The sequence below is a fragment of the Calidris pugnax genome, unplaced genomic scaffold, assembly GCF_001431845.1.
Source record: "Calidris pugnax isolate Ruff unplaced genomic scaffold, ASM143184v1 scaffold20, whole genome shotgun sequence".
Taxonomy (NCBI): domain Eukaryota; kingdom Metazoa; phylum Chordata; class Aves; order Charadriiformes; family Scolopacidae; genus Calidris; species Calidris pugnax.
The window spans coordinates 30,945,803-30,972,362 of NW_015094510.1; the positions used below are offsets into that span (position 1 = coordinate 30,945,803).

The 26,560-nt window shown below is 39.7% G+C and overlaps 2 protein-coding genes across 3 annotated transcripts; both read left to right on the plus strand.

The window, feature by feature from the left end:
- Positions 1 to 624: 624 nt before the first annotated feature.
- Positions 625 to 8,140, plus strand: LOC106902389 (interstitial collagenase-like). Its single transcript, XM_014965805.1, has 10 exons — positions 625 to 759; positions 1,758 to 2,002; positions 2,294 to 2,442; positions 2,532 to 2,657; positions 3,363 to 3,524; positions 3,888 to 4,005; positions 5,455 to 5,588; positions 6,620 to 6,779; positions 7,698 to 7,798; positions 8,017 to 8,140. The coding sequence occupies exons 1-10, from the start codon at positions 655 to 657 to the stop codon at positions 8,115 to 8,117; spliced, it is 1,401 nt and encodes a 466-aa protein (XP_014821291.1). The 5' UTR covers positions 625 to 654; the 3' UTR covers positions 8,118 to 8,140.
- A 5,211-nt stretch (positions 8,141 to 13,351) lies between these two features.
- On the plus strand, positions 13,352 to 21,173 carry LOC106902387 (matrix metalloproteinase-27-like). 2 transcript variants are annotated; one of them, XM_014965799.1, is made up of 10 exons: positions 13,352 to 13,528; positions 13,886 to 14,124; positions 14,766 to 14,914; positions 15,012 to 15,140; positions 17,641 to 17,802; positions 17,973 to 18,096; positions 18,793 to 18,923; positions 19,112 to 19,271; positions 20,731 to 20,834; positions 21,043 to 21,173. In XM_014965799.1, exons 1-10 carry the CDS (start codon positions 13,367 to 13,369, stop codon positions 21,141 to 21,143), a joined length of 1,461 nt encoding a protein of 486 aa, XP_014821285.1. In that variant the 5' UTR covers positions 13,352 to 13,366; the 3' UTR covers positions 21,144 to 21,173. The 2 variants fall into 2 exon arrangements, with proteins under 2 accessions (XP_014821285.1, XP_014821286.1); XM_014965800.1 differs by having other exon boundaries at positions 13,412 to 13,528; positions 13,920 to 14,124.
- The last annotated feature ends 5,387 nt before the right edge of the window (positions 21,174 to 26,560 follow it).

Below are 26,560 nucleotides of genomic sequence, written 5' to 3' on the forward strand. Positions count from 1 at the left end.
GACTGATTTTTGTTAAAAACCATAAAAAAATGTTGAATAATTTTAACACTCAGTTTTGCTAGCATCATAAGATTGGTTTAGATAGAACTCTTAGTTAGCCAATAACAGTCCTCCTGGAGTTATGATGTTGATTATTCCTAGATAAATTGATTCTTTGTACTGTCTTTTATATTTTATTATTACATATTATAACATACTATGCTATATTTTGTAAAATATTAAAATGTACGTATCATATATATAGCATAATGTTATTCATTATAATATATGTTATATATTATGTTACTGTTATATGCTATTTCCTATTATTTCTCCAGTTTGTCAAGACCTTGTGGCATAAATAGTCTAAATTCATGAGTCAAAAAAGAACTATGAAATGTAGATCCACATTTTACCTGAAAACCACTTCCTTATTTATTAAACACACTAGAAAATTGCCTAAAACAGAAGACTCGGGCAAAATACGGACAGTAACATTAGTATAAACACACTACGTCACTACCTGATGATGAAACTGTTATGTATCATTTTTACTAATCAGAGGATATTATACAGCATGAGTCAGACTGATTTACAAGTTTACTATATAAACAAAGCTGAGAAGTGTGTTCAGTAGCTCAGGAGGCAAACTGAGGCAAACAGCCTGAGACAAGGATGAGGACTCTTCCACTTCTCCTGTTGCTATATGTGTCCTTCTCCTCTGCTTTTCCTGTGGCTCCAGAAGAAGAAGATGAAGGAAAAACCCTACAACTTGTAGAGGTAAGTAATTTCCAATGCATTTCTAAATGAAACATAAAGTAGTCTGAGAGATAACTATAGTTGCAATTATTTTCACAGAATATGGTTTGAAATTGAAGATGCACCATTTTGCAGTTTCCAGAGAAAGCTTTTCCTGTCAATCTAGAAAATGTGTGAAAATTGTGTAGAACTTACTTACCCAAAACTAACTTGATTATTGCATAAATTCACTTCTGATGTTGTCAGTAAAATAATAACAGCACTGCCAAAGTGTGAGTTCTAGCAGTAAGGCTTTGTGGTTGTGCAGAAATAGTCAAACTCAGCAAAAATTTGCATTTCAGACGGTGCTTTGAAGCTTGTGATATGACTGGTCTCAATAACTTAAGGGAGGGAACTTTCTTGAAGCAGGCATGTATTTCAACATTTTGCTGAAAGGATCTTTTATGAATTATTTTGGGAAAAAAGGGGAGTGTTACAGAAATACAATGCTTACATAGACACAACACTATTACAACGCAGCTACTTATTGGAGACAAAGTTGTTGAAATTTAGTAGGAAGACCTCAGTTCCTAATATTGTATTTCATAGCTAAATGTAAATGGCATGATTTGCCAAGTGCTGACTCTTAGGTAGTAGTCACCTGCTTTATTGGGAGTCCTGGCTGTGTGGAGTCTCACTGCCAATCTCTATTTCCTTGAATGAGACCAGTTATAAGCTTTCTCATAAGTTTTGCTGGTAGAGTAATCGGACACCATAAATAATGGGGAATTAATTATTAATAATAAATAGTAGATTTTAAAAACATTTCTTCATATATTCCATCAGTGAAACAAGAAATTTAGAAAACTATATGAAAACTGTAAGTTATATATTCCTAGGGAAAATAGGCTGGTTTTGCTCCTGGTAAACACAGGACGTGTCAATATGGGAATAGTTCAAGATTACTTAGAAAATTTGAGTGGGACTGAAGACAATACTGATATGCCAAAATTCTCTTCTTTTTCTAAACTTTGATTCAGAGTTATCTACAGAATTTCTACAATCTTCAAACGGATCACCAGCCTCTTCTAAGAAACAAGGGTGAAAATCCCCTTGTTGAAAAGCTCAAGGAAATGCAGGCATTCTTCGGACTAGAAGTGACTGGGAAACCTAATCTTGACACTTTGGAGATCATGAAAAAACCCAGATGTGGTATGCCTGATGTACAGCAATATGTAGTCACAGCAGGAAATCCCAAATGGAAAAGAAAAAATCTAACATACAGGTAACCTTTCCTAATCTGGTTCAAAAAAATATACATGTAGCATCCCAAATTTGGGGGATCTGAAGTGAGTAATTTGCTACAATAATGCCACATATGGTCATCAGGAGTGATTAACTGATTTCTGGAAGAAGACAGACACTCTAGAAGGCAGTATCTAAAATGAAGCCATTAAAAATTTTTGTTGATGAAAGATATGTCTAAGATTTCTGACATTTGCACAAGTTATTATTTTTCAGTTAAAATGTTGTGTTCCTAACAATATAACAACAAAGTGTTGGCTTTGCCTTGAAGGGTTTTGAATTATACCCCAAAGATGAGACAAGCAGATGTAGATGAAGCAATCCAAAAAGCCTTCAGTGTCTGGAGCAATGTGACACCATTGACATTTCAAAAGGTTGAGGACAAAGAAGCAGATATAATGATCTCTTTTGCTTATAGAGGTAACATTGATATCTTTACCTATTAAACAACCATCTGTAATCATAGAATAATTTAGGATTCTAACTGATCTTTTCCCCCTTCTTCTTAGACCATCATGACAACTCTCCTTTTGATGGCCCCAATGGCCAGCTGGCTCATGCTTTCCAGCCTGGTGAAGGTATTGGTGGAGATGTGCATCTTGATGAGGAGGAAGCCTGGTCAAAAAATGGAAGAGGTAAGGACTTTGTAACTGGATCCGTTCATACAGTTTAGCTCCTACAATCTGTGCTCATGTGATGTTTAGTTCATGAGTCTGATTACAGGCAAAAAGTGAGCAAAAGTGGTAGAACTTGTCCTTTTATATTGCTTTGCTCTTTTTTTCGTTCATTTGTAGGAATCAATTCTCAGAAAAAAAGATTTTTTAAGTCATAGTGGTTTATAATGGCAACTAAGTCAGTACTTAAAAGTATTTTTTTTTGTTCGGATGAAACCTAAAACTTGGATACAGGAAGATCTAGCTGTGAACTTCTCAAATCAAATCCTTTATCTTTTGTAATCTAGCACTTCAAAGTTTGGTGCTAACTAGGGTATTCAAGTATTATCAAAACTGGCATCTCTGTTTTGGAGGCTTTTTTCTGTTGGATCACTGAACCTCCACTCATCATTGGCATGATCCTTGATCTGAGCAGTCTATGTGATAGCAGAAGAAACAGGGTTTGTGTTAAAGACTCAAGGACACTAGAGAAAGGAAAATGAGACCGCAGTTAAGGCTGGACACTGGTAAAGCCCTTCTGTTACAAATATTTTTGAGTTGTAATGTTGATGTCTCTCCTGTACCTGTAGTGTGTTGTGGGAGGATGCATAAGTATTCCCCATTTAGTCCACTGTGCTGAATACTGAAATGGATTTTACCTTGTTTCATGTGATTTTTATCCTACAGGCTACAATTTGTTCATTGTTGTTGCCCATGAGCTTGGCCATTCACTGGGGCTGTCTCATTCAAATGATCCTGGAGCACTGATGTTTCCAAATTACTCCTACACAGACCCTAATGAATTTCTTCTTCCTCAGGATGACATTGATGGCATTCAAGCCATCTATGGTAAGAAAAAATATTTTTATTTACTATTTCTACTTGGCAGGCTGGTAAACAGTAATAAGAACATATTTAAAATATGCTTATTCCACCAAGAAGTTTAATTGTTACTGAATGATGGATAACAAAAGAGAAATTTCCTGGAAGCTGACTCCATCTGAAGTCCAGTTCTGTAAAAATCTCATTTTGGAAAAGATGAATACAACCAGTTTTATCAGCATTAAAAGTCTGCTTTTAGTCGCAGACCCTCAGTTTGAAACCATACGCCTCCTTATTCTTTGTAAAGAGGGGTCTTGCTGTCCTCAGAGACCTTCCAAACACTGTCTTTATATTTCTCCATATTAAAAAAATAAAATATTCTTCCTATAGGACAGCCTGACGCTGCTCTGCAGCCAACAGGACCCATAACTCCACGAGCCTGTGACCCTAAATTGACATTTGATGCTATTACTACCCTACGTGGAGAAACAATATTCTTCAAGGACAGGTAACAACAATAAGAATATATATTATCTCTTTAAAGTGTTCAGTGGCTTTAAAAAACCTGTAATCCCTGTGGGAAAACTGTCCCTTTGAAATGTGGAACAAAGACAAGCAGTAGAAAATCACCATGTATTTACACAAGTGAGAGTTCTCAAATCATTAATCCCAAGAGCCCTAGTTGACAAGAGCAGTGAAGGAGATGAGGGCTTGAAGGTTGTTTTCCAAGTATTCTGCTGCAGTGGCCACTGCTGCAACAGACTTGTCTCCGAAGTTCCTTCAACTAATGGCAAAGCAAGAGCATTTGTATATCCCTTAGCAATGTGTCCATGGGTCCCACCCTGGAACTTCTTCTAATGCTCAATGCAAGAGCAGGGACAGAACTGATGAAATTCAATAAAGGCAAGTGTAGGGCACTGCACCTGGGGAGAAATAACCCCATGCACCAGTACAGGTTGGGGGCTGACTTTTTAGAGAGCACCTCTGAGGAGAAAGACCTAGGAGTCCTGGTGAACAATAGCATGACCATGAGCCAACATTGTGCCCTTGTGGCCAAGAAGGCCAATGGCATCCTGGGGTGCATCAAGAAGACTTTGGCCAGCAGGTCAAGAGAGGTTATCCTGCCCCTCTACTCCTCCCTGGTGAGGCCCCATCTGGAGTATTGTGTCCAGTTCTGGGCTCCCCAGTTCAAGAAGGACAGGCAACTGCTGGAGAGGGTACAGCAGAGGGCTACAAAGATGATTAGGGGCCTGGAGCATCTCCCTTATGAGGAGAGGCTGAGGGACTTGCATGTTTTTAGACTGCAGAAGAAAAGGCTGAGGGAAGATCTGATCAATGCCTGTAAGTACTTAAAGGGAGGGTGTCAAGAGGATGGGGCCAGTCTTTTTTCAGTGGTGCCCAGGGATAGGACAAGAGGAAATGGGCACAAACTTGAGTATAAGAAGTTCCACCTAAACATGAGGAGGAACTTCTTTACTGTGAGCGCAGCAGAGCACTGGAACAGGCTGCCCAGGGGGGTGGTGGAGTCTCCTTCTCTGGGGACATTCGAAACCCGCCTGGAGATGTTCCTGTGCAACCTGCTCTAGGTGGACCTGCTTTGGCAGGGGGGTTGGACTTGATGATCTCCAGAGGTCCCTTCCAACCCCATGTGATTCTGTGATTCTGTAACTGAAAGCACTGTTGTGTAGAAAGATGTCTTTTCAGTGGTTATGAAGCCAACTCTTAGCCTGCCTGTCTTACAGAGAAATACAAGGGCATATGTTCCTCTTGCCTGGTTTTTGGCATGTAACTGAGGTGCTTAAGTTAAGAGTGCAGTCACTCTAGATTTCCTTTACATTCAACGGATGGAGATGCTCACAGCCATCTCCCTCCTGTTATACTCCAGGAGTTGTAGGAATTGTTTTGCACCTATGCTAGGAGTGGAACTATTTTAATATATATATTTCATTTAAACCAGATACATGCTGCGCAAACATCCTGCAAGGGCAGAGACAGAGCTCAATTTTATCACACTGTTCTGGCCAAACTTACCATCAGGAATTCAAGCTGCTTATGAAAATGTTGAAAGGGATGAGGTTTTACTGTTTAAAGGTAACGGAATCTGAAATTCTCTACTTCTTTTGACCCGTTATTCCCTGTTTCTTTACAAACTATGCAATTACAGAAGTCAAAGTGCTTTTTAAGGAAGACCAGTGAAACTGAGGATCTTACAAACCCACAAATAATTAAACCAGAGCATCATAGATTTATAATGTTGTAAGGGATGTCCAGAGGTTGTAACCATGAAAACTTGCCCCTCTGTTACAGTTAATGCTCTGAAAAACAAGACATGATAATAGTTTCCCTTCTTCAGGTCTAGCTTTCTTCAGGTTGCAGCATTTTGCTTTATATACAAGGATTTTAGCTGAATTCAGTTGGCAAATACAGGCATTTGTACACTACTGTTACTGATATGCTTATTAGTATTTTGTGATTTTTTTAAAAAAACATAAAGCAAACACCAAAAAGAACCCAAAAGAAATGTTAGTAGAAAAGTATACTGTGAGAGGAAAACTGTTCACTGAAAAAACAATCAGTCCTTTTCCTTAAATGATAATTTCATTTTGCATATATTACAGTACATGATATATTACCGTGTATGAATATGTTCATTGCATCTAAAATAACCAAGGCATTTTGATTAGGCATATGCCTTTCTTAATACTTTAATCTAATGCACATTGGCTAGTTTTCAAAATACTATATGGCTCTATAATCAAATAGCATATTACAGGAATTTAATCAACCTAATATCCCAATCCAATGTCAGCAGATAAAGTCATCAATCTCCAGCCCTCCCCAAGTGGTTACTCAGACAAATAACTTAAACTAATTTGAAAAAAAATCTGGGAAATGTGCTATCCATAGACCTTATGATTCTCACGTTTTACTCATAAAAACAAAAGGCACTTCTGCTTTCTTCATAATGTAGTCCCAGTGTAAGAGTTAGAACTATTTCTTAAGTAATAAACGGAAAGGAATAATACTGATATCTAAGACACATTGTGTGCTACCCATGTAAAACACAATTAAATGTCGCTTATAAATATCAAAACCAAATGAAATGCACTTATATTTTTCAGAGGATAAATATTGGATTCTCAGGGGATATGATATTGCACCTGGCTATCCTAAAAGAATCCATCATTTGGGGTTTCCAAAGACTGTTAAAAGAGTTAATGCAGCTTACAGTGATGAAACCATAGGAAAAACATACTTCTTTGTAGCTGACAGATACTGGAGGTAAGATTTAATGTTCCTTTAACAGAAGGCACATCTTCACTTGTCCATGAGGACCAATGTATTACTATAAAATTCAAGTGCAATGAGGTTTAAACCAGGTATATTCCAGAAATTTAATCAGGATTCTCTGGAAGTTAAAAAATTTTAAGAATTTGCTAGGAAATGTCAACTCTTCAATACGATTTTTCATATTCATTAGATTCCTATAGCAGTAATGTAGTTACTTGCAAGTGAATGAAACATTTGCCCAATAATAGAGTGACTTTTTTTGTAAATTACTCACTTTTTCCCCACAAGAGTGCTGTTTTTCTGTGCAATGTTGTGATAGTGTCCACTTTTCTTTCACATCTCGAGCAAGATGAACTGCTAATAAAAAGTGTTGTAATTGAATTTCTATGTGAACAAACTATAAATATTCTCCACTTGTATAGCTGGTCATATTTATAACTTAAGTGTGGCTCGTGACAACTTTCAGAGAGTAATTTTGTTTAAGAAATACGTGGTTAACACTAATACAAGTATGTTTCAGTACTGTGCTACCATCTTCTGCTCCCAAGCTTTATGTTTTACTTTTATACTGAACTACATACCCAGTGCCTCGAAATAGAAATTCACTTTATGTGCAAGTGATGGCCAAGGCTCATAACCGGCCAGAAACGTGTTACTATATTCCTGGGCAGCATTCCCAAGCTTTTTGAGAGCCTTGTTACAAACTTAACCAAATGCAGGGGGCTTGAATCTCAAAAAATCCATGCTGTGAAAACCTTAATACAAAATAGGAAGAATCATAAAGTTAATTTAGCTAATCTTTATCAGATTTCTTAGTAATGGTAGAATTGCATATGTGTATGAATGTGCTTTGGACTTTCAAAATATTGACTGCTTCCTCAAAAATTTTAATGATGTTTCTTGTGTTAGATATGATGAAAATAAAAAATCCATGGATCATGGTTATCCCAGAAAAATAGTCTCTGACTTTGGAAAAATTGGCAGAGTTGATGCTGCTTTCCAGAAAGATGGTAAGTAAAACACACTTTTAATCTGGATTTCTGTATTTGGGTTGTTCTGCAGATAGACTATTTGGGCTTCTGTAGATAGAAGTATTTGTTTTCAAAAACCTATTATTAATCTTAATGAGATGGGAATGAAAAATAGCAAGTATACATGGATTTTTTTTTTCCAAAACAGTGAAAAGAAGTCACATGTGAAATATAATTGGATTGAATTTTATTTCTAGGCTATGTCTACTTCTTCCATGGAACAACTCAGTTCCAGTTTGATCCTCATGCCAAACGGATTGTCAGAAAAATGAAGAGTATCAGCTGGTTTAATTGCTAATTGCAATGTTTTCCTATATGCATACTAAATGTTTTTATCTGCTGAATTTTTCAGCATTTCATGACTATCGGGTCAGAATGGATTTGTGCCCAGATTCTGTGGGAATATAATCTTAATACATATTTATTGTAAACAAAATGCATTCATATAATTTATCACAAAAAAAAATCACCTGCTACCTTAAAGATTTCCTAATAAATTATGCTTGTCATACCATTGTGCCTTGATGTCCTATTTGCATTAATACTCAAGAGCCAAGCCTAGCTTCCAAACACTGAAAAACGTATATGAAGCATCAGAGTTTTTTCCCAAAGGCAGAGAAAGGAGCAGCCAGATGACTCTGAACTCCACCACCCCACTCAAGCCTTGGTGAAAATACTCTGAGTAGTTAGGTCAGTTGGGGCTCTATAACATCAGTCTACAAATCACACTACCACTCTCGATTCTTTCCCCAGCTTCCACTCTTAGCCTTCCCTCCAGGGCATATATCTTTGCAAGTGTAGTTGAGTTTTTTTTTCTCATGTTTTGGGGTTTAGGACTTTGATTTAAGCGTGGAAATGTTGATTAGAAAGGACCCCTGAGATCGGTAAAAACAATCCCTTGCTATCACAGGTAGACACATCATATAACAGACAAATGAACCTCAATTCAAGGTGGTTTCAAGTGTTTACTACTCACTACAGTAGTTACTACTTACTACTGTACAAAAAGTACAGTAGTGACTACTTATGCAGTAGTTAGTAAATCCCTCCTAATTTCAGTAGGTTAAAGGATGAACAAGTTTGCTTTAAGAATGAAAATTCTGGGCCAAAAATATATCTGATACAAAAAAGTTCATTAAAAAGACAGCATGACTTCCAGTTCAACTGCAATTCTTTCAAATATCTTCAACTAAAATGATGTTTGAAGGGTTATCCACTTTGTCTTTAATCTCTGTAACTCAGCTGGTAACGTTAGAAACCATATGACCATAGCAAAATGTATTATCTCATACAACATCTGTATTATTCAACATACTTCAGAGAAAGGTTTCAGGTTACTATAACAGAAGTAATTGCATTTTGGGAAAAGAATGTATAATGTTATAAAAACATATCCATTCCATTTTTTTCACTATTTTACTGTTGTATTAGAAGCCTGTTAAACTGTATCCTTCATAATAAAGAACAGATTTGGTAGTTCTTATGTTTATTACATTCAGGAGTAAAAATTAATCTAAATAATATAAAAGATAAGAAACTGTATATTTGCAAATTAACTTGAATATATTCTATTCTTTATAAACACTTAAAAATATTATAAAATAATAAAAATTAAATTAAATTACAATAAATCAAAGGCTTTAACAAAGAAGTTAATTTATGCGAATCCTGTTCTCACAATGTGACTTATGTGTTGGTTCTTTAATTCAAAATCTTAGTAGCAATGCTGTTTGATCTCATTTTCTTGCGCAAGCCAGTGCTACTGAACCACCAATGATAATTAAATCAAAAATTGTTTTAGAAATATATAAATCTAAATTCATTATCTTGTTTTAACAGAGATGGTCTACAAACGTAACACAAGATTTATAGGGAAAGATAGTATTTATTACTAGACCAATTATATATTAAAAAATAAAAACTAGGAACATATGTTTCCTTAAGATATGAAGTAGAAGTAGAAGTAGAAGATCTCAAGGCAATGACAGAACTGCTCCTCAGATTTAGAGTAAAACACTAATATCTCTCTAGAAGAAGAAAAAGTAGTTTATACTTATGGAACAGAGACAATATTGAATAAGAGACAAGGGGTAAAGAGGTGGTGATGTTTTGGAGGAAAGAGAGAGGTAAAGGGTTATTTACAAACCATGGAAGATGAAGAAGTTAAAGAGAGGATAAAGTTTATAATGTCATATTTTCAGTCCACACCTTCTGGTATCCCGTGAAGTTCTGATTACCAGTTGCCAGGCAGATTTTTCTGAAATTTGTTTTGCAAATATCCCTTGAGCAGGAAGACTGAGAGCTCAAAATTAAATGATTTTTTTACAATAAATATTCCCTGTGCTTATCAGAGTGAATACTTCTTTTGCCTGAGGAAGGCACATCTGGTGCCTGCAGCTCTTGCCCTCCTGGAGGCACAAGCACCACTTTCAGTACTTAGGTGTTGGTTACAGCTCAGTCCACACAATCACCTGCCATTTTCTTACTACCTTTAATAAGTTTACAGTCCTATTTGCTAATTACTGTACTATGGTGGAGTAGCCTACAATTCCCTAGTGTCTGGTCACTGGTTTTCTGTGCAGTCGTAGCCCATATTATTATTAACTGAGACAGATTTGACCAGGTAGGAGTCAAATTCCCTAAACATATGCTTAGTGCATTTGAGCTGTTGTAGGGTATCCAAGTCACCCATGCAGGTATGAAACAGAACTTCTGGGAGACAAGCACTTCCCAAAACTCCACAGAACCTACAGTCTCTAGGCACCTGTGTTCAGGTGGTTAAATCCTGCCCCAACAGGCTGCATTGTTTCTAAAGGTTTCCTAAGGGAAAACCTTATTTGAACCATTTGTCATTGTCTCATGGCTTTCACTCAAGCTGAGTAGTGATTCAGCTTTGTTGACTCTATGGTAGGACTGAGCCTGCAAAGTCATGGCTCAACTCAGCTGCCTGAACAGATATCTAATGCCATCAAGGTGCCTGTAGATTTTCAGTTGGCCTCCAACTACCAGTCTAGATTCATAGAATACTTTGGGTTGGAAGCAGCCTTTTAAGGTCACCTTGTCCAATTCCCCCTGCAAAGAGCAGGGACGTCAACTAGATCAACGGTTTGCTCAGAGCCCTGTCCAGCCTCACCTTGAATGTTTCTAGGGATGGGGCAATGTTTCTGGGTTATTGTGTTAAGATCACCATGATGCAGCAGTATTGGTGATTCCTGGGAAGCTCTGTGTGGCATCACTTTGATAAGGATAGGTGGTGGCCTTTCCGGGTTAAAACATACGTCACATCACTGCAGTCTGGGTAAAACTATTTCTAGGATGAGAAAACAAGTCACGAGGTAAACAAGCCTCCAACAACTATAACCAATGTCAAAGACAAGCATTAGGAAACCATAACCAGCAGCTACTTATACAGCTTCTTCTTTCCCAGGCCTCAAGGCCAGCTCTGGGCATATTTGTGAGACATTGCTTGCGAAAAAAATGTGTTGTGTAGGTGGTCAAGTTGCAAAACCCTAAAAATGCTTTGAATGACACCAGCTTCCTCATCTGTCACTCAAATGTCTTCTGAATAAGCCTAATGTAGCGTGAGCTGTTGGCTTAAACCAGAAATGTAGCTTAAATTAGTTGTTTAAGCTTCTCTACATTCAATAAAGACAGAAAGAGCACTTATAGAGGCCAGTTCATCCTATTCTAAGATAGCTGTCGAAGCACTCACTCTCCAGATGTAGGTATTTGTCAGTTTTCTACAGAAGAATGCCTTAGTAATAAATGTATAAAGTTAGGTGCAACTAATCTTAAGCTGGCTGTTCTCGTTGTCTCTATCCTTCCACTTCTACACAGCAGGCAGCCGTGGGGACTGGATGGCAAACCACAGTGGGAAACAAAGATACTCACTTCTCCCAGCTCATATCAAGTCTTCCCATAGTGCTACCTTGATTTTTTACAAAATAAAATTCATATCAGCCAAAACATGTTTTCCTAAAAGGTGTTCCAGTGCGATTTGAAAATATGCTTGGTGCAAAAGCCACTGAACAGGTGTTTGTCTTTTGCGACCTGTGCCATGTACATAGTCAGATGATAGCGCCATCATCACTTCTTCTACCTAAGAAGCCTTTGAGACAAACAAATATATCCACATGAAAACAAGACATATCTCAAAAAAGACACTCTGCGCTTCTGGATGAACACACATGTCATTTCCAGTGTCAGTTCAGCCAGTCTCCCCATCTCAGAAAATTTGTTGTCACCGTTTGTACCTCAGTTACAGAACTGAGTGGGATCCAGGGTCTCTTACCTTGCAATACAATGATAATAAAAACAAATTAAGTGAAGGGATTTTTGTCGCTTGTTTTTGTGGGTTTTTTTGGTGGTTTGGTTTTTTTTATGGTAGCTGAGAAATGCCATTAACAAACAAGTTTAACTACCAAGGTTACATTGTGAAATTTGGGCTAAAAAAATCATCATTAACACCTCCAGCTGGAGAAAAGCTGGCTGCAAGTGACGGCAAAAAAGCCAAAAACACGGAAGCAAAGATTTCCTGAAAAAGCCACAGTCCAACATGGGGGTGTTGCTTACAACTGTCTTGTAAATGTTGAGTACATGCTGTCAGAGCTCCTTTGAGGTGCTGAGAACCCTTAGGTCCCATTGCTACCAGTGGAAGGGGAAGGTGTTTTGTCAGCACAGGGTGGAATCCCACTTCTGTGTGACTCTTGAAACTTCCTTAACTTAGAATTACTTAAGACAGGAAATAATCATATCCTCTGTGGCTAATGTGGTTAAACTGAAGAAACCTTTCATGATAAAATGGCAGATAGATGATAGATAGATAGATAGAGAGAGAGAGAGATAAATAGATAAATAGATAGATGATAGATAGATTGATAGATAGATTAGATAAATGCAGACAGAGATATAGGATTATTTACATTCTTTAGACTGGATTTATAGGGTAAAATATTTTTTGTTTAAGTATATTCTGGATTGTATCAGTATAATTTAAAAGAAACACACTTTTTTGAAGAGTTGCAGGGAAGAGGTAGGAAATTATTCAGGGTTTTCATCCATTTTCCAAAACATCCAGTCTCACTTTATGGATAAATTTAGAAAGAAAACTTTCTACTTACAGCACTTTCTCCCAAGGTTTTAATTTTTTTGGGTGGGATTCATATCTGGTGCATGACACCCATTTTCCAGGCTGAGAATGGTTGAGAGTTCCTGTTCATTTGGTGGCCTGATTTCACACAGCTGGATTGGGAAAACTTAAAAGGTGTTGCATTTGTCCACCATTTCATCAGGAGCAAAATTGCTCAAGTTTGCTAAAATTCAGTGTAAAATTGAGTGTCAGTTTTGAAATGGTAGCCAAGCAGCTTAGGAGTATTCATATGCTCCCTGACTTCAGATGCCTGTGAAATCGGATGGGTTTAATTAAGTTTTATTGTGTCAGCCAGCACAGCGTTAAAGGATGTGAGGAGAACATGACAAACTCTGAGTCAGTCTACAGCTGACCCTACAAAGCACCCCATAACCGTGTGGACTGGGATGTAAGAGAGAATGCACACAGAGCACAAAGCAGATTGCTCTCCTGCCAGGACAGAGACAAGATTAAGAATGAAGGATCTTTCATTTCTGCTTTTAATGTGTGCAGCATTTTCTAATGCTCTTCCTGTCCACCCAGAGAAAGACAACAAAGAAGAAGATGCAAAGCTTGTAAAGGTAACCACATTATTCATATCTAAGATCTATTGAGTCCTCTCTTTTTAGATGTAATCTGCATGTTCCAGCTATACAACATTTTGATGTCTTTCTGAGGCAATGGTATTGCACATAACTCTGTTGCCCAAACTTTACTAAAGTAGGATAAATCTGTACAAACTGGAAAAGCCAAGTAAATAAGTCCGGGACAATGCGGTCTGTTTCTGTTTAGCTACGATCCTTAGGAAAACATCTGTTATGCTCAAAATGACAGGCAGATGGTTTTGTCGGCAAAGTACACAAAGAATATCAGTCCTAAGGTATTTGTTTAAGAATCAGATCAAAATGTGAAATGCGTTTGCTTTATTTTTTCACTAGGACTATTTAAATAAATTCTATGCTGTTGAGACAGATCCAAATCAACTTGGATGGAAAATAAATGCTGAATCCACAGCTGAAAAACTTAGGAAAATGCAACAATTTTTTCGTTTGAAAGTGACTGGAAAACCAGATGCTGAGACACTGGAAATGATGAAGAAACCCAGGTGTGGAGTTCCCGATGTGGGTCTCTATGGTGTTACTCTACCAGGATGGAAAAAAACCAAGCTGACATACAGGTAGTATTTCGATGACTACTTTTTGAGTTTAAATTTTGTTACATGTGTTACATGTAAATATAACTTCTATGGCAATCATTTCCAGTTGGGAATACAAAAAAGTTTCTCTTTCCCCAGCTGTTAGCTGTGCATATTCCTAAAAGGAATTTCTGAGAGTCAAGCTGGGTGTTTAATATTTTCTGAGTAAACCATACTATTTTTCCTGTCATATATCACTCCTGACAAATATTCTGTGAGCCAAACAAGAATATCAATTGCACACTGTACAAGCCCCCTTATCTTCAAAATTTGCTAAGACCAATAGTTTAGTATTCACAGAAATCTGAGGAGATGGTTTTCCTCATGCTCAAGAGATGATGTCCTGGCTAAGGGCCATTTTGAGAAAAACTGATACCATGTACACAACTTATTATTATGAAAAAGACATGTTGGACAGTTATCACATTCCTCAAACCCACTCCAAGATGATTTTTGGGAGCTATTGGATTACAAGTTACATGGCTTCTTATACACTTTCTATATATCATCTCAACATGGAACATATATATATATACCATGCTTCTTATATGCCATCTTAACAATTATAGAAAATTTTTTTCTGCAAACACTAAGCATTGTTACTTTAACCCCCATAACTGTAGAATTGTGAACTACACACCAGATATGAGCAAAGAGGATGTGGATAAAGCAATCCAGAAGGCATTTAAAGTGTGGAGCACTGTCACCCCACTGATTTTCACTCGTATTCATGAGGGAATAGCAGATATAATGATTGCTTTTGGGACTAAAGGTAATATACTGACTGCATGCCAATGGTAAGATTAATTTAAAGATTTTCCAATAATCATGAAATAAATTCAATGTTGTTTCAACATCATCTTATTTAGCTCATGGACATTGCCCTCGTTATTTTGATGGCCCCCTTGGTGTCCTTGCTCATGCCTTTCCGCCTGGCAATGGTTTTGGTGGTGATGTGCACTTCGATGAGGATGAAGATTGGACTACAGGCTCAGTTGGTAGGTAAAGAAAAGTTGCAGAAGTGTTATGTAGATGGGTAAATTCATTTATGATTTTATTTAGATGAAGGAATAGACTGAGATGAAACACAGTATTATCCGTAAGAGCAGCTTGAGGACATTACAGGCCATCCTCCAGCTTGGATACTTACAATGATGCTGATGTAAAATCAACCTGATCTACTCTGGTTCTTATATGACACTGCTGAAGATACCAAGGGGACAGCCCTTTTCAGAGACAGATGCTACGGATACAGGCCTCTCTTACCTGGGGGTTGGTAGAGCCCATGTCCACCAGAGTTTTACAACCCATTATAGAAGCTATCTCATTCTTCCCTTCTGGTGCGCACATTGGCACCAAGCCTGGCACTGCCATACACTGCAGAAGAAGCAAACCCTGCCTTGCTGGTGTCCTCAAAGGAGATTCCAGCCACCTAAAAACCATTACCATCAGTTACCAGTGATAACAGAGAGTCTTCACCGATAGTACCAAGATAGTTCCAGCTATAGGCTGTTATAGCTCTACTCTGTATTCAAGCTAGGATAGGCTTATATATGAAAGTGTTCTCCAAGCAATTTCAGTTCCCTGCCAGCAGCCTGAACATGCCACCCACAGGCAGTGTGGAGAGCTGACTACAGATGTGTGCCACCAGGCCAGTAAAGAATGGAACACCGAGAGCTCTATCATCTAGCTGGTACCTGTCTGCTCCCCTCAGCCCTCAGGCTGGCCATACATATGCGGCCTCTGACAGATCCATCAGTACAAAGGCACATCACCTTGTTGTATGTTAGATCCTTTTCCAATCCAGTTTTTGGGATGGAAAACTGCAGAGGACAACTGCAGTAGGAGAACTGAGGTCACACTGCAGGAAAAGCACAGAGCTAACAAACAAGAAGGTGCTGTAAGAGCACTGCACAAGGCAGAGAAATGTGGGTTTACTGTGGTGGAAAGAAAATGAAGGATGAGGGGTGGACATGTCATGCTAATAAAATTCAATGCTTTCCCCATATTGGGACTGAACGGGTCCACCCCAGTTTTGCTGCTGTTCCTCAACAGCACAGCTCCAGTGACCAGACATTGCAAAACTTGGAGAGCTTGGAGGACTCGTGAGAGGGGAGGACTGGAAACACATGTGGAAAAACTGAGGCTTTGTTTGTTTTTTTGAGAAATGGAAATCTTGGCTTCAGCCAGCCTTTCTTGGGCCACAGACTTGTGATCTTCACTAAGTCTGTTGATATTGCTGCCTCTTGGTCTGCAGGGCAGATAATCATTCTTGCCTAATTCAGAAAGGCATGTTACTTGGAGGGATGCATGTTGAAGGAAATCCTATTTTTATGTATTTACTGTGTTAACATATTTAACTGGAAATAATCGTGCATACACCTCGAGTATTGTGTCCAGTTTTGGGCACCTCAATACAAGAGAGATATCGAGGTGCTGGAGCGAGTGCAGAGGAGGGCAACGAAGCTGGTGAGGGGGCTGGAAAACAAATCATATGAGGAGCGGCTGAGGGAGTTGGGACTGTTTAGTATGAGGAAGAGGAGGCTGAGGGGAGACCTCATCACTCTCTACAACTACGTGAAAGGACACTGTAGAGAGGTTGGTGCTGGTCTCTTCTCACAGGTAATTAGTGACAGAACGAGAGGGAATGGCTTCAAGCTCCAACAGGGTAGGTTTAGATTGAACATTAGGAAAGAATTTTTCACCGAAAGAGTGGTCGGGCATTGGAACAGGCTGCCCAGGGAGGTGGTGGAGTCACCATCCCTGGCTGTGTTTAAGGGACGTTTAGATGCAGTGCTAAGGGACATGGTGTAGGGGATGACTTTGTAGAGTAGGGTAGATGGTTGGACTCGATGATCCCAAGGGTCTCTTCCAACCTAGACGATTCTATGATTCTATGATTCTATAAGCATAATATCATAAACTGATATTTTATTGACAAGGTTATAAACAACCCATACACTTGAAAGCCCTAATGGTAAGAAGTTAAATTACTCTGTTAACATTATTTTTTTCCTCCTCTATTCATCACCTCATCTTTCTTTCTCAGGTTTATAGGAGGGAAGGTGACACACAGAGTGACACTTTGATACTTAAGTGACACAGAGTGCATCGTCTTATCCTTGCCCTGGAGAGCTGTTAGTTCGATCTGACTCACTATCTAATCTGTTCTAGCTCAGCCAGGAAACCCTGCCAGGACATTCCTCAGAGCTGCACCCACACTCTCCCCAAGACTCATGCCACACACCTACTTTCAGTAGCTAACAGAAAGAACAGCAGGGAAGAGGGCCAAAAGTCACTCCCTTCTAGTGGGGGAAGAGGACAACCTTATCCTATACCTAATCTATTTTTACTATGTGTTTACTATATACTTATATGCTCACTGTAGTGAATTTCAATATCTTGTATGAAAACTGTCCCTGAGCACTGAGCCCTGCTGTGTTCACAGTGTATCAGCCAACTGGCAAATTAGGCTGATCTGTATATCCATTTTTTAAGGCTTCAACTTGTTCCTCGTTGCTGCTCATGAGGTTGGCCATGCCCTGGGACTCTCTCATTCTAATGATCAGACAGCCTTGATGTTCCCCAATTACGCCTACGTCAGCCCCAGTGAATTTCCCCTCTCTCCAGATGATATAAGTGGCATTCAGTCCATTTACGGTGAGTAAAATCCATGGCTTAAAAAAACTAAACAAGAGAGAAACAAGGTCTTTCACAAAGTTTCACCGTTAAAAATCATTGCATTCTCATAATATCAAAAATGCATTTATATGTGAAAACCTCAATGTTCCTACAAATTTTTTGTATCTTTTCTCAAATATCCCCCTTAGGATCTCAACCAAATGCCCCAGATAAAAGACCAGCCACCCCTACCTCACCTAAAATCTGTGGCTCCCAGACATCTTTTGATGCTGTAACTACACTCCGACGAGAAGTCATTTTTCTAAAGGGCAGGTAAATACTGATAGGACATTTGTCTCTGTGAATTATATTTTTTCATTAATTCTACAAAGACTGAATACTTTGGTGGTTTGCATGATTATGGGATTTATAATGAGACAAATGGATAGATTTCAGTTCATGGAAACAAAACTATTAGTAGATATGAGTTATATTAATATTTTTCAGGATCCCCAGAAAAAACATGCTTCACTTTTTTAAAGAAAACATTTTAGTCCCAATAAATCTTTATGCCCAAATGTAACTGCTTGGTCACACCAAGCAGTAACATGATTAAATGCTGCAACCATTTCCTAAGAAGTTAGTATTTTTTACCATATAGTTGGACTAATCTCTCCTCCAATCACCTATGGAAGCCCAAAGTCCTCCAGGTATACAGAGAATAACTTACACTCAGGCTCATCTGGGATTCTATAACTCTCTTATTATGTGGTACAGGAATAACCAGAATTTTTCAGCTATTTGTAGCTGATGCCATTAATTAATCAGTGCCAATGAAAAGGGTAATTCCAAAAAGAAGCCAGAATAAAAAAACCCTCAGTTCCCACCAGGGGAGTGTTTTCCTTTCTGACACATCAACCCAGGTACCTCCATTGACAAGAAAGAGCTTGTAAATTACAATGTTGTTCACATTCTTGTGCGTGTATAGAAATATTATTTACTACAAAAGCTGTTTCATACTTAAATCAGACACTTATGGCGAGTCTATCCTGATAACTCAGAAGTGGAACTTGAATTAATTTCTACCTTCTGGCCAGCGCTACCATCTGGTATTCAAGCTGCGTATGAGAACATGAAAGATCAGATCCTATTTTTCAAAGGTAAAGCATGATATTTTCTTTAAATTTTTCTTACTTTTAATTTTGCGGGAAGATGGAGGAAAGAACAGTAGCTATACATACATAAAATTCACTTTTCAAATGAATAAAAAAAACTTACAGCAATGTCTCAAAGTCACTGGCGAACTGAATTTTTTTTTTTGTCACTAATTTTTTTTTTTTTTTTTCAGGCAATAAATTCTGGGTTATCAGCGGATACCAAGTGTTGTTTGGTTATCCAAAGAATATCAACACACTGGGCTTCCCTAAAGGTGTCAAGAAAATTGATGCTGCTGTTTGTAATAAAAATACAGGGAAGACAGACTTTTTCATAGGTGACAAATACTGGAGGTAAGAAAAATTGACAAATGTTTTTTACAATTGACTCCAATATAATCTGGATGCAGTTGACTCCTGTACAGAGAGGAGAATATAGCTTTGACTTTTGAGAGCAGAAGGGTATTCTGAAGTGGTCATTCAAGATATGCATGCATTTTGATGCATTGTGCCTGGAAGATGAAAAAAATCCAGCATGTAGAGAATTTTTACATACAAAAACAATAGGCAAAAGTATCTGTAGAAAATAAAGGTCTGAAAGCTAACATACTTCAGAAGAAGGCTGGCTGGTATGTCTTGTGCAGAATTACTCTCATTTCCGAAAATCAGTGTAATGATTATTTTACCTCTTTTAGAGAGCTAGAAATGATAGTCCGTTTTCCTTTCTTTGGCTGGTTAACATTGGATTTGCAACATGTTTCTTTTAAATCTTGTGCCCGAGCTGGCATGAGTGATTCCCGAGACCCAAACTCCAGGCAAACAGAAGAAAAAGTCAGCTTCGGGAAGCTGGCGGATTCCTCCTGTGTGCAAGGACAACTGCTGCAAAGGCCTTCTGCTGGCAACCAGGAGCATGCAGGGGTCAGACAGACTTTATTGTGAATAACTGTGGGGTTCCTCAGGGAGACACAGAGTGTCAGTTGGATTTTCAGCTGCGTGTTGTTTCCTGACCTTTGTTTTTGATAGTTTTGGAAAGAGTAATTACAACATTTTGCATTGCTATTTTACTGCTTTGGTCACAAGACAAGGACATGTAAGAAAACCACAGCACAGATTTGTTATCTAGTAACTCATCCTCTCAGTCTCATGCCCCTGTGAAAAATCTTTCTTGTATCCAAGGAGAAGTAAAACAAAAGCTTGCTTGTTTGCTTGCTTTTTTTCCTGGGAGGGTTCCTCAAATCTTCAAGAACCTTTTAGGTCCTGCTTTCAGCCCCCAAATTCAGCTCCATCTTATAAAAATTGACCTGGCTCAGTTAAGAACAGCCTGATGGTATTAGAAATAAGTCAGCTTCCTTTCTTCCAATTAAATCTGTCTGCTGGCAGACAACTATGTACAATATTAAATAAAAGTCTAAAAGGAGTTTAAAATTCATGCAATAAACATGTGCACTTGTTATAGTGGAAATCAACCCAGCCAGTTCCCATGCGCTGCCTGTCACTCTGCTGTCATTAAAGGAGGTAAATCACATCCCTGCTGTCAAAAATGTGGGTCTTCCTTCAATTTGCCTCACTCCAGATGCTTCTTTGGAGCTGTGCCCGCCTTTATCCACAAATAAGGTGACTACTTGCCACCTTATGGAAAACACGATGGCCAGAATCTTGCAGACTTTTGTCCGAGTAGAAAACTTTACTCTCTGTAACCCGGGTGAAATCAGTCGAACTACAGGTGGTGGACACCTTTCAGCAGCTGCTTAATTCTTTGCAGAACTGATGTCTATACTCTGTAAAATTGCATGTCTCCCTTCATATGATATAGGTATGATGAAAATACCCAGTCCATGGAGAAGGGTTATCCTAGACGGACAGCCAATGACTTTCCAGGAATTAACCAGAAAGTTGATGCTGTTTTCCAACAGAAAGGTAAATGAAATGAGCTTTTAAGTAAAATCAGTTTATTTGTAAAGAACATAAGTTCCAGAGTTATGATGAATATCATTATTGCTGTATCCTGCAAAAGATAGAACTGAAGAGATGCTGTCCTTTGTGTACAAAGATGATGTTCCCTGCTTTATCAGAATGAAACTACTTTTTGTAGCCATAACACAGTGCTTTACTTTCTCACTTCCAGGATTCTTCTACTTCTTCCATGGATTGAAGCAGTGGGAATTCGAGCCTACTGCCAAAAAAGTTATCCGTGAAATGAAGAGTAACAGCTGGTTTAACTGTTAATGGCATTAAACTTTCTTACACACAGCAAATATAAAAAAAAAAAATTGTTCTGGGTTTCTCAAAGGTTGTTCATATATACACTGCTTCAAATATTTTGGCAATAAACATTTTTAGATTGATGTCAACTATTTTCTGCTTCATCTGTTGAACGCTTTCTACATTTCTGAGGTGTGAAAGACTTCATGTTAATACGCTAACATCCTTCCAACGTGCGATGTTTGCATTTTGCTTCTTTCCTCTCCAAATATCAAGAGCTAGGCTTTTCATTAATCACTTGTTTTTCTGTTCTGTCTGTCTTCTTCTCCTGCTCTTTGACTTTTGCAGCCTTGTTCCTTTCACATCATGTCATTATTTTGCAACCAAAATCACCCTCCCATCTAAACACATTATCTCACCCTCATCTTTCTTTCCAGTGTCACAATTAGCATTTCATCAGCAGCCATTTGTGAATCTATGTGTGACATCCTTCACAAATCAGCCCTGTCCCATGCAAGAAGTGGATTCATTTACCACATTGTGAAACACAACCTTTGCACCACGACCACAAAACATGTGCTTCAAGTGCATGTATGTTTGAGGTTTATTACATGCTGCCATTGCACACAGAGCAAACTCCTCACAAAATCAGGCAAAATCTATAAAGTCACAGCCATATCCTCTCCAAGTATTTCCTTTACATTTCATTCTGGAAACAGGCTCAGAATGCACTGCCAAATGGCCAGCCATACTGCGTGCACGGCTGGGTATATCTAAGAACGTGGTCTCATTAGTGTTGGCTTGTCCTCCTGCTCCCTAGTTCTCATATATCTGGCTTCTTTACACACCTGTTGCATGTTTGAGTAAAAAGTTTCCTTTTGCTACGTCCTTTTACACTACCAGATACAAGAAGGAAATGATCCCAACCTGAACCTTACCTACCTGGTCGGGTGCAAACAGTGAGAGTACCATTATGGTGCTGTTATTGCTATGAGAATCCCACAAGGCTGGTTCCCACCAGGAACACAAAAATAGATGCTCAGATATGCAGATCTAAAAAACTAACTGTGGTGAACACCATCACACTCTAGATCCCCAAAATTAAAGTGGGTTGAAACTGTAGACATTTTGGTGAGATTCATGTGACTTAACTTTAACTTCCTGTCTGCCTACATATCTACTCTACATGAGTTAGGGAAGATCCCTGTACTGAAAGAAGAGTGAGGAGCTTTCCACAACATTACTCATCATCTCATCTCATGTCACGTCATCCAAAGACTGTGCTGGGGTAAACCAGTGCCTTCAGCCCCTGGAGAAAACACCTTTTTGCAGAAGAAGGTGAGCCAACTAGCTTTCAGACAGCTAAAATTCAGTGATTTTTTTTTTTTTTTTTTTGGTAATGCTATGTGCTGTTCTCTGGAAAATCCTCAACCTCCTGTGAATGAAAATATGCACAGAGGATTTAAGTCATCCAAAGACTGTGCTGGGGTAAACCAGTGCCTTCAGCCCCTGGAGAAAACACCTTTTTGCAGAAGAAGGTGAGCCAACTAGCTTTCAGACAGCTAAAATTCAGTGATTTTTTTTTTTTTTTTTTTGCTGGGTATCTTTCAGTTTTTATGTGATCTAAAATAGACATACATCCTACTTTTATAGTCTCTGATGTTCACCTTTTTGGCAAGATACACCAACAGCTTTTTATATCACCATAAGCCAGTGATAAAGTTGAAGGCACCTGCTTGGATTGCCACTGCCTGTGGAGTGCTCATCATATCCCATGAGACAAGAGCATAACATGCTGGAGGTGTGTAGGTATGCATAAGGAACACGCTTCCTTACCTATTTCTGTACTTCCAGCCTCCTGAAACTCTTCACCAGCATTCAATTCAATTGATGGCTGTGTAGAAAGCACAGTTTAACAGCACAGTCACAGGAGCTGCCAAGTTACACCCAGGTGTTTATACTCAGGCAAGATAACTCTTTCACACACACTCCACTCAGTGTGTAATATAATTGTAATTTTATTTGCAAGAAAAGTTCAATCATTGAGTCATCAAGGAGGTTATTCAGTTCGTTGTAATACGTGGGCAAGTTACTCTGTCTTCAGGTACATAAACCAACATCATAGCTGCTCTGTGCTCCTTCTTTTCTCAGGTGAAACATTATTTCACAATTTATATCAATCTTTTGTCTTAAGGAAAGTTAAACTTTAACAGTGAAATGCTGTTAATGAAGTTTTCTGACTGGTAGCTTTGGCATTCTGTTAAAACAAGAAGGGTTGCGTGTTCACGTCACCTGCAAAAATAAATAGAGCAATGAGTACTGCTTTTCTTTTATTTGTGAATAAAGCCTGAAAATCCACTCCCAACAGAAAAAGACTTGACTTTTACGTAGTGATAACAGCTTGGTCACTCAGTTTTCCCTCTTCACTGGCCATTTCTTTGGAAGAATAGGAACCAGTATAGGAGTGTCACAGCAGAAATCCAGTCAGTGATGAGTGCTTAGTTAGTGGGGACTCTTTCCCTTGGTCTCTGATAGCAGCCTGGCTAGCATGGGATTACGTCTTGCACCTCACCATATCCTCGCACAGCCCTAGAGAGCTACAAATACTACCTCCTCTCTTATGCCAGTTACAGCTCCTCATAATGCATGTCCCCATTCTACATTTAGGTCACCAGCTGAGTAATGCTGTGGGCTGACCAGCCCCTGACTCCACAGCCCAGCCAAGGGATGAATTATCCACCTTCCCATTAATAGGTTTTTTCCTCCTCTAGCCAGCTGCTATTTTCCTCAAAACCCGTAGGAACTACAGCATCTCAGCTTAGCTTGGCTGAAGTTGGCCAGTACCTTCAGTTACTGTGGGACCAGATGGACACACAAACATGCACAGAAAATAGGATCCCACATGGTCAAGCTAACATAATTTTCTCAATGTTTTTACTAAACATCCTTGCTTTCCACTGCACATTTCCATTTGGGTTTGTACTACCATATTCCCCTTACTGTTGACCAAAGGAGTTTGAAAGCACAGACAAGGCAAGGCAGAAAAGACTTGTAAAAACAGGGGAAAGCTAATCTACACTTGTCTTTCCAGATGTTTCATATCACAAAGAAAAAATGGTAATTTGTTTCTCAGCCAATTAATGTTTTTTTAACAGCTGTTTAACAAATGGGTCATAGGATCGTGATGATGAAACTGGATTAGGAAATGAGGACATTATGCATCCTAATGTAATGTGTTGCTGAGACACACAAACTACAGCGCCCCTGGTAGATTGTCCTGTAAAGTCCTTCTTGCTTCTCCGCCTGCAAGACCCTGGTCTCCCAGCACTGGCATGGGAGTGCTTTAGCTCCCAGAGTGGGGCAGGAGCTGTGTATAATCAAATACTTGCTAGAGCAGAGCTTAAAACCCACATCTTTCCCTTACCCTTTCAGGTGAGCAACCTGTTCCCTGTGTTCGTGCGTGACAGACAGATACCTCAAAATCCTTGAGAAAACTGAAACTTTCTATGGGTTTGGTACTGTAAAGGAAGAAAAAAAGAGAACCATGGGAGCTTATGTATGGAGAAAGAACTTGACATTACCTGGATGTACGTAACCACTCATCCCTGCACTCAGTGATAACTTCATGCTTCTTGCTGCTGATTGCCCGAATCCTGATTAACAGAAAAGGAAGCTGCAAGGCTGGTATTTAATAGCTGATAGCAAATACACTCTTTAACAGTTCAAACCTTTTTGAACATCAAACCTTCAGACACGCCAGAGCCATATCCAAAGCAAAGCACTGAAACCCAGTACAGCCATTGCAGGAACCGAGACAGGACACCGGCAAGAAATGCAGAGGAGCTGGACAATGTGCCTGGCTAAGACAGGAGAGTGTGCTTCTCTGAGGGCTACAAACATAGGGAGAGTCCCTTGCAAGGTGAGCACTCATCATGACAGTCATCTCAGTGACATTACAGGGCGTACCCAGTAGACAGAACCTAAAGAGTTGAGATGTGGGTTCTGTCATTCTGGCTGTGAATCAGAGTTTTTCACAGTCTGCCTGCATGCATTAATCAAATCAGCTTGGGGGGGCCAAGGGGAGGATGTCTACTGAGATTTTTCTACATGCATCATGTGCCTCATGTGTTTTTATGATCTGTAAGCACTGCATCTCACTACCATTCGGTAAGCGAATAGATATCAATGTGTGTGTTTGTGTGCTCCTGCCTTACCCACAGATGCATGTGTGTCTGTGCAGCTTCTGTGGGGATCTGCTGGCCTGTGGGGACATAAGGAGTTGGGGGTCCCACCGGTGGCACGGAAATGCCTTTTGTCCATTTTATGAACAAATGCTGCTTGTAGGACTGAGGGCAATACAGCCTCCATGTAACTGAGCAACACAAGGTGTTAAACCGCCAGATAAAAAGCCAGTATGAGCTCCTAAAGGCCAGGTATGGGGTGGGTAACGCAGCCTTGTGACAGTGGTGGACTTGGCAGTGCTAGGTTAACGGTTGGACTTGATGGCCTTAAAGTAGTTTTCCAAACAAACCAATTCTATAACTCTACTGATATATTAAGTGACTGTGGGGCGTCAGTTTGACCTTGGACTGATGAGGGAGATGCTGAGGATACAGGCACCGGCCGACAAAGGCAATGCTTGTTCTTGCAACAGGCTGGAGTTCTGAGCCTTGTGTTGAGGGACCCCAGCGTATGGGGGTCCCTGGCCGGGGTGGAGGGTCACAGCTACCACCCATGGGGCACAGCTGTCACCCAGGGGACACAGCTGCCACCCAGCGGTCACTGCTGCCACCCATGGGACACAACTGTCACCCACAGGACACAACTGCCACCCATGGAGCACAACTGCCACCCACAGGACACAGCTGTCACCCATGGGACACAACTGCCACCCATGGGTCACAACTGCCACCCATGGGACACAGCTGCCACCCATAGGACACAGCTGCCACCCATGGGACACAGCTGTCACCCGTGGGACACAACTGCCACCCGTGGGTCACAGCTGCCACCCATGGGACACAGCTGTCACCCATGGGACACAGCTGCCATCCATGAGACACAGCTGCCACCCAGCGGTCACTGCTGCCACCCATGGGACACATCTATCACCCATGGAGCACAGCTGCCACCCATGGGACACAACTGCCACCCGTGGGACACAGCTGTCACCCATGAGACACAGCTGCCACCCGTGGGACACAGCTGCCACCCATAGGACACAGCTGTCATCCATGAGACACAACTGCCACCCATGGGACACAGCTGTCACCCATGGGTCACAGCTGTCACCCATGGGTCACAGCTGCCACACATGAGACACAGCTGCCACCCGTGGGTCACAACTGCCACCCATTGGGACACAACTGTCACCCATGAGACACAACTGCCACCCGTGGAACACAACTGCCACCCATAGGACACATCTATCACCCATGGAG

Bases quoted from the DNA above. Each gene is read 5' to 3' on its own strand.
- LOC106902389 (XM_014965805.1), top strand. From the start codon at position 655: ATGAGGACTCTTCCACTTCTCCTGTTGCTATATGTGTCCTTCTCCTCT. The intron at 6,780-7,697 runs GTAAGATTTAAT...TTCTTGTGTTAG, and splicing joins GTAGCTGACAGATACTGGAG to ATATGATGAAAATAAAAAAT. The intron at 7,799-8,016 runs GTAAGTAAAACA...TTTTATTTCTAG, and splicing joins TGCTGCTTTCCAGAAAGATG to GCTATGTCTACTTCTTCCAT.
- LOC106902387 (XM_014965799.1), top strand. From the start codon at position 13,367: ATGCACACAGAGCACAAAGCAGATTGCTCTCCTGCCAGGACAGAGACA. The intron at 14,915-15,011 runs GTAATATACTGA...CATCTTATTTAG, and splicing joins GATTGCTTTTGGGACTAAAG to CTCATGGACATTGCCCTCGT. The intron at 20,835-21,042 runs GTAAATGAAATG...TCTCACTTCCAG, and splicing joins TGCTGTTTTCCAACAGAAAG to GATTCTTCTACTTCTTCCAT.